At 37.9% G+C, this 8,094-nt stretch overlaps 1 protein-coding gene across 2 annotated transcripts in view; it reads right to left on the bottom strand.

The window, feature by feature from the left end:
• Window positions 1-1,562: 1,562 nt before the first annotated feature.
• LOC134616821 (tensin-3-like) overlaps window positions 1,563-8,094 on the bottom strand; it is a 32,189-nt gene continuing 25,657 nt past the window's right edge. For both annotated transcript variants that reach the window (XM_063461835.1, XM_063461836.1), the window contains 9 exons: window positions 7,931-8,017; window positions 7,721-7,852; window positions 5,474-5,569; window positions 4,934-5,011; window positions 4,724-4,801; window positions 4,333-4,501; window positions 4,188-4,256; window positions 3,816-3,845; window positions 1,563-3,697 (listed from right to left, as the gene is read on the bottom strand). In XM_063461835.1, coding sequence (XP_063317905.1) covers window positions 3,553-3,697; window positions 3,816-3,845; window positions 4,188-4,256; window positions 4,333-4,501; window positions 4,724-4,801; window positions 4,934-5,011; window positions 5,474-5,569; window positions 7,721-7,852; window positions 7,931-8,017 — 884 coding nt within the window. In that variant the 3' untranslated portion in view covers window positions 1,563-3,552. The remainder of the gene's footprint in view (window positions 3,698-3,815; window positions 3,846-4,187; window positions 4,257-4,332; window positions 4,502-4,723; window positions 4,802-4,933; window positions 5,012-5,473; window positions 5,570-7,720; window positions 7,853-7,930; window positions 8,018-8,094) is intronic.

The raw sequence follows: 8,094 nt of genomic DNA, 5'->3' as shown, positions 1-8,094 counted from the left end.
CTCTCACTCCTTGTTCTCCGCATCCAGTCATGTCAGTATTTTCGTCTCCCGTTTCTGCTTCCGTGTTCCTGTGTCTGTTTCTTCCCCGGTTCCAGTGTCAGGTCTGTGTGTCTATGTCTGCGTGTTTCCCATTTTATTTTGATAGTATCACGTCTTGTGTGTTTAGTTTTGCTTCCTCCTGTGTCATTATGTTTATTTGCCCCAGCTGTGTTCCCCGTGTGTTTCCTCTTTACTCGTCACGCTCTTGTGTATTTTGTGAGTTGTCATTCATTTTTGGTCATGTCATCTGTTCACTATTCTGCTGTTTTTTCATGTGTCATGTTCAGGTATTCATGTTTCAGTGTTCCATGTTCCAGTATTTAGTTTTCCCAGTGTAGTCCGGTTAGTTTTGCCTTAGTGTCCTCCTGCCTTTTCTTTTGTATCACTCAGCCTAAATAAACGGCTCACTCTTGGTTTAAGTTAAGCTTTGGTTTCCACACGTCTGCTTTTGGGTTCACTCATCAACCATCGCCACACAGTCTGCCACCCCAGAATATGACAACATGTGTATTGTTGCTGACCATGTCCATTTCTCTTTATAACTGCACTGTACCCATCATCTGATGGCTGCTTTCAGCAGGATAACACACTATGTCACTAAGCTCATCTCATCTCAAACTGATGTACTGGCCTACAGTCACCAGACCTCAATCAAATAGAGCAAGTTTGGAATGTGCTGAAACAGGAGATTTAAATCACGGATGTGCATTTAACAATGTACATTATCAAATGCACAATGTAGCGTCACATAGTACATGTGTGACACTATCATGTCAGCATGGACATGTTAATAAGAATTAAAGCAGCTCTGAAATTTAAGGGGATCCAACACAGTGTACCTAATACACTGATCTCTGATTGTATGTCATTTATTTCCACTGATAAAATAAATTTACTAGGTCCATAGCTTTTTTTTACTTATCATTTATTTTCTGAGAAAGTAGCCAGATACCAAATACAGTGAAATGTTTATATAGAAGCCTAAAGCTAAAATGCCTTAGCTATCAGTTCAGCTGATGTTGCTAAGACCTGAAAAGCTGGAATTGTGCTTAGAGTCTTTGGTTTAGCAGCATTCATCTGCAGCCTCCCTGCAGTTATGACAAACTCATAATATTCAAATGTATTCAATATATTTCAAATGTCACAATACCAATACCATTAAATTTACAAAGTTACTCCTAATAATCCTAAGCTTCTGTGGAACAACCTCCCTCAAGATATTCGGCAGGCATGCTCTGTGGAGGTTTTTAAAACTAAGCTGAAGACACATTTGTTCACCCTATCTTACATGTCTTAATTCTATTGCTTTTAGTTTTTAAATTTTTACTGTTTTTAACTTGTATTGTGTCTTTTACCTGTATTGCTATGTATCACTTTTATTTTACTTATCTTTTTAGTTTCAAATAGTTGTACAGCACTTTGTTTGAAAGCGCTTTATAAATAAAGTTATTATTATTATTATTATTAAGCTATTTATTTATGTATTTGTTTCATGGATTGAAGCCAACCAACAGCAGTGTATTCAAATTTCATTTATTTGCTCCTTTGCTGGTAGATATTACCATCCTGGTGTCTCTATACTTACATAAAGCTGCACAGCATAGCTTAGCACAGAGATACAAGGACACAAGACAGAGCTAACCTTTTTCTAATAAAAGGGAAACAATTACCCAATCTACCACCGCTACAGTTCATGCAAAAACCAACAAACAGCCTGATATTTACAGCTCTGGGTACAAGGCTAATACTCCCACTAGTTGCTGAATCTAGTGGATCAAGATTAAATAAATGTTTCATTATGTTTATTATTTACAAACTCAACAAAAACATGGAAATGCCCATATACAAATAAACCGTTCACATGTAGCATGTTTTACACTGAGGCACATTATTGAATGAGATAAGGATGAGGTACACATAATAGGTCATGGAAAGTGATAATAAGCGTGCACTTGATGCAAGAATAACACCAGCTGTTAGTGTGGTTGTCGATCCCTCTCTGGATAAAATGGTCACCCAACACAAATCCATTTCTATGGTCATCGTCGTTTATACAATGTGAACAATCAGCTGGAGTACAAACAGATTTTTCCAGGAGCAAATGTGTATCATTGACAGATGACTAGTTGAGTGTGCTAAACACTAAACCTATTTGTGCAAATTCCAACACTGACCTCTTTCTTTCTTCTTTGTTTTCTTTTTAATAACAGCATTTGTTCTTGTAACATAGCAGCCTGTGTGTGGATGTGTGTTTTTACACATTTAGTATAAATGTTTAAAAAAAGGGGGGTGGGGGTGGGGGTATGTGTATACTGCTTTATTTTTGACACTGAAAGATTGCAGTGTTGATCTCAATCTTCAATTTGTTACATATTTGATATGTACAAGGATAATCCCAATGCTATTCAGGGCGTGTGGAACAGACACTCTGGCTCGCTTATAGAGCACCTGTGCTGGTGTGAAATCACTGATAATTTGATCTCCAAGCAGCCCTAGAATTGGGACGATCAACTCTTTACTCAGAGAACCGAGGTTACAAGGTAACCCTACGTTCTTAGTCTTTTGTACCATCTACAAAAGTACTGATGTGTTTTTAATCAGTTACTGTCAAAGCAGAATATATATGTATATATATATATATATATATATATATTATGGTTTCATTAAAATATCTTTCTACAATTTCTCTCATTCAAACACTCTTACACGCACCCACACGCACGCTCACACTTTCATTAAAATGTTGACAGCTTTAAAAGTGGTCATACTCCAATACATCTTATGACAAAATTGATTTAACACATTCAAAAAAAGCCACTTACATGCAACACATTTTACAAAAAGACACGTTAAAAGCAAAGCAAAAACAACATTTACATTGCATAGATAAAATAATCATGCATGTGATGAAGGTAGGCACAAAGTCCAAATCATACACATTTGCAACACTGCTTTTGCATGTTTTTAAATCAACAGAGAAATCCTGCCTGCTTGGTTAGATGAGGTGTTTCTACATCAGATACAACTAAAGAAATCTTAATGAATGCTTGCATGAAGTTTTTTTTTTCTTTCTTTTTTGGTTAAATATGAGAGAAACATACAACAATGTAGGGTTTTCTTGGTTGGTCCATAAAATGCTATGAATGACTAAGAAAAGCAGCTTTAGTATGAGGAACTTAAAATATGTTAATAATGATTGTATTACTGTGTAAGACATTACAGTTGTAAACAATGTGAAAATGATAATGATTTTGTTATTTGTTATGTAGCTAATTTACAGTTCATACACTAAAAGGAACAAAATTTTAAAAAGAAAGTTATTTATACTTTTCGATTAAAGGTGTCACTGAATGTCCTCATACAAGTGCTCACTTTACATTTGCACGTTTTTCAGTTCAAATTCAGATCATCACCATCTCGAGTCATTATATTTAGTCCTTTCTTCAGCCTCTCAGTCTTTCATTCGTTGTTCTAGACGTTGCTAACGTCTGTCCAAGTGATCTGCTTTGTCCTCTACTTACTCTTATGTGAACCAATCATCACCTTTGACACAAAGTTGACAATAGCACTTGCTGGCTGCTCGGGGTCATGCTCAGCAAACAGATGGCATACATTGCCCGTCGAAGTGCCAGTTTTCCTCGCCACAAAGCCGAAGATTCTGCAGAGGTGGAGCAGTGTAGTTAGTAGTATTACTGTCATCTGCCTCAAACAGGCAGTGCACCTTTAAAAAGAACTGCTTTCATTGTCTCTGAGCAAAAATATAATTATCTACTTACCTTGCTGATGGGCAGCCATCTTTTTTCCACCTATTGGAAGTAAAAAAAAGGATAATAGTGTCATTTTTGCTACATTGAATCGTACTTTCCACCTAAATACTTACATTCAAAAGTGTCAATTAGATTTATATGAAGTTATTTAATTTAATCTTTTGCCATATTTTGGATTTTCCTAGATACTTTCGAGAATAAAGGCCAGTCAATGTGACTTGTAGTGTAAAAGGGATGCAAGTGGTCAAAAAATGAAAACCATATTAAATAAATACATACCCATCACCCATTCACCACATGCAACTGACATACTTCTCCTGAAGTAGTGAAACACAAATAGCAAGTGGGCATGTGTTTTGACATTAAATCAACAATACTTACTTTCTATCTTGAGGGTCCAGAGCACAGTATATTACTGTATTGGCATTGTAATGCCTCCTGAAAAAGAGCCTAAAAGAAGCAAAATTATGGTAAGAAATTGCTAAGCTATGCATATATGAAGAGTGCAAAAACTGTGTTTACTCACTTTCTCTGGTTGTCAGTGAGGGTGATTCCCTGAGAAGAAACTTTGAAGTGGACCACAGTGGAGCTTGGTGGAGCGTTAGAGTTCAGGACCATAGTGGTGGCCTTCTGCACTGCCTGGACACCCGTTAGTGACTCCATTTCCACAGAGCCCAGGAACCAAACATTACAGGCTGCAGCAGCAGACAAGTTCAAAATTACACTTGGATTTGCAAAGCGCAAATAACGGCAAAGCGAGTGCATTCGGTGACACACGGCATAATAACAGGACAAGGAAAATGGCTCATTTCTACAACAGAACAGCACACAGAGATTGCGTCAGCGTTCGTATAAAGTCACGCCACCTGTTTGTGACAGTGTCTTTTCATAGCAACTGATATAAGAAACCTGATTACCTGCTCCCTGTTTTAGCAGCTCAGCGGCAGAGTTTGTTACTGATTGCGAGGTGTTCTCAACGACATCTTCAAGAGGATCTGCGAACAAGAAAACAATGAGATTATCCAGCAAAAAAAACCTCAACAGTTACATCAGCAGATGAAAACACTAAGCTGGCAGACAGTTAAACATAGAGAGGCAGATGTTGGTAGCCACAACTTGAATACTACCTTTGTCAGGTATGATAAGTTTACAGGGCAGGGCCAGAGGAGTGATTGAATGTTGGTAGACCAATGCGGTTAAGCTTCCTGTAAAACAATAGCATATTAAATTAGAATTATAGTTATATATCTGTTTTGGTTAATGACATGTTTATTTATTTTTTTAAAAAAATGCAAGATTTAATGCAAAAGTACAAAAGCTTAATATGCAAACTGTCAGAAAAAAAGAAAAAGAAGGAGAAAAAACACAACAGAGAAAAACTTCTATCAGCACGATAAAATAAAATTCTCATCAGTGGAACACTTAATTTGATTATATATATTCAATAGTTGCTATATTTGAAGAAAGTGGGACACAAAAAAATGCCACAGAAATCAGACATAAACCATGAAACACTGTATGGGTAAATTCCAGTCTATGATCTATCATTATTTGGCATTCATGAAATTCTCCTGCCCTCTACTGGTGGTGGTACAATGCAATTTCTGTAGTGTAGCCAAAAATCCAGATGGTGTCACTGATGTTTGCTAACCGTGTAAAAGTCTTACCAAAATATGGCTCATTGGGGCAACCCTTCAGCCGCACTCCTTTCTGTGTGCACTCAATCAGAAAGTGGCGCACTAATTCATTGGACAAATCTCCTCCTGTTAGAAAAAGAAAGAAGAAATACGTAACTAGCTAGAATAGTATACTTTCTTTTCAGCAAACTTTCTTGTATTTGATTTCTAGAATTGGGGGTGTAAAACTTGGCGCCCCTGAAGCCTGCCAAAGGCTCCTGTCTGGCCTATGGCAAGTTTGAAAACTGCAGGGAAGTCATTAATTATCCCTTTTTCTTTCTTTCTGAATAAAAAATACTCGTCTGCACTGCTATTCCTCGTTGTTTGCATTACAGAGAAGTAAATTACTAGTTCCAAAATAGTCAAAGATGATGGAAATCTGTTGTGATCTTTCATTAGTAACTCATAGCTAATGAAACATATTGTTAAAACTGCGCTTTTTAAAATTTAAACTTGGGCTGTTCATCATCATTTTTGTAAAGGGACAGTTCAAGAAATGCAAACATTTTCCAGAAACGTCTTTACACAAAAAGCAAAAAGAACATACACATATGAGTTATAGTGAAAGGTTTTTCCGACCCACTTCACATCAAATTGGGCTCTATGTGGCATGCAAACCAACAAATTAACCTCTGCTCTACACTTACTCTGACTTGCATAACATCTCATAGCAGTTATCTCAGTACCACACATAATTTCCCAGCCTTTAAGTGTTGCGTCAAACACATTAAATTGCTACATTCATTCTCTAGAGAGATTAGGTGGATTATGATTCAACAGAAGCTCTTCTGAAGGGGCTGGATGAGCGTATGTGAGGAATGTCTTGATACAAAAGCTTGGAGAAAAGCCTGCTCCACAAAGTGGGTTGGGTTTCACACTTATAAGCAGTCACAATACCCAAAGCTCAAAGTCTGGAGATGGTTTGTGTCATGATGTCACCACAGGTGCTGTTGGATTGAAGAAGGGTGAAATCAAACAAAAGGGCAGGTGTGAATCGGGGAGAGGGGCACATGAAAGGACTGCACACAGGGCATAAGGGCATCCTTTGTGCCCCTCAGAATAAGCAGACTTTTTCCTGACACAGTGTGTGGGGTTTAGTGTTCTTTCCTTTCCTTTTCCAAATAAGAAAATTGGGTCTGTATTGTAACTCGGTCAGTATTTCCTTACATGTGGAAACAATCCAGAGAATGTTTGACCAGAGTCCTCTAGAGACTGCGTGTTTGTTTCTTTGTTTTTTTGGTAACAAACAAAGAAAAAAAAACACTTTAGCCTATTTTCTAAATATGCTAAACCAACAAACCAGGAAGTCGATGACCAAACAAAAATCTTGTTTTGACTTCAGTTGTGGGACTGACAGACTTCTCAGAAAGAGAGTTACAGTATGTGGGAAAGTGCACTTGCACAAGAAGACACTGGGATTATAGCAGGCTTACAGACCCAGCACATCTTTTGTTAATGAGTGAAACGTTAGCTGTACATCTAAGAGTATCAGGCAATAGGGGTCCCTTTGGCATCGTGATGATGATGCCCAGGAGAGAGAAACAGAAAGACAGGAGTTCACTCACAAGCAGAGGGAGAGAGGGACTCTTAGGTTCCACTGTGATGGTGCGCACAGTGGGCTGTAACTGAAGATGGCTTTGTCTGTGCTTATGCACCATTCCCAGGATTGTCCAGACCACTGGGCCAATCTCTGATATCTTAACTATCAATGAAATTCTGTAATACTGTGATGTCTGTTTATTTCCCCGAGATATTTATGTATGTTGTGTATGTGTTATGTACAATACAAATACAAACTGACCCGAATGATCTACTTAAAGTATATTGCATATTCCAAGGGAGCTTTAGGTTATCTTTGCACGATTATTCAAAGTGGTCGCAGCAGATGGCCGCCCCTTCCTGAGCCTGTTTCTGCCAGAGGTTTCTTCTTGTTTAAAGGGAGTTTTTCCTTTCCACTGTTGCCAAGTGTTTACCTTAAAGCGACTGTTGTTGTTATTTGGCGCTATATAAATAAAACTGAACTGAACAGAACTGAATTTAATAAAATTAAGTGTTGGATTGCTTTGCTTGTTGGGATTTCTGTATTAGAATCACTTCCACCCACTTCCAGTGTCTTATGCAAAGTTATTTTAACTCAATATTCAATATTTAACACACAGACATAAAAAGCCAGCAAATATGTCTGTCCCAAATGTTGAAGTGGTCATGCGGTCTTTTAATCACCCACATGTACCATACCTTTTTTGTTCTGCTGAAGAACTGAGGGAGGGGGTGTAGCCACCTTCATAGCCAGACCGTAGGCCCCCCTGAAGGAGTGGCTGTCCCGCACAATAAAGCAGCCTGGCTCCTTGTCTTTCAAGACTGAAATAGCTGAAGAGAGAGAGTAACAATGATTGAAGTAGCTCGAGAATTTTCTTAACAAAAAAAGTGTTTACATTTGGCACCTACCTTGATCCCTTGAGATGTCTGGCTTGTACCAGAATTTTGATGTATCCTGCACAAATTTTACAGTAACCTGCTTGTTGGCTAGCACATCTGGAAAATACATAGACAAAGAAAACAACAAAAATCACTCAACAAGCCGTATGACACCCACCAGGCTTTCAGTTTCT

The sequence above is a fragment of the Pelmatolapia mariae genome, linkage group LG18, assembly GCF_036321145.2.
Source record: "Pelmatolapia mariae isolate MD_Pm_ZW linkage group LG18, Pm_UMD_F_2, whole genome shotgun sequence".
Classification (NCBI taxonomy): Eukaryota; Metazoa; Chordata; class Actinopteri; order Cichliformes; family Cichlidae; genus Pelmatolapia; species Pelmatolapia mariae.
This window is presented reverse-complemented; position numbering and strand designations above follow the sequence as displayed.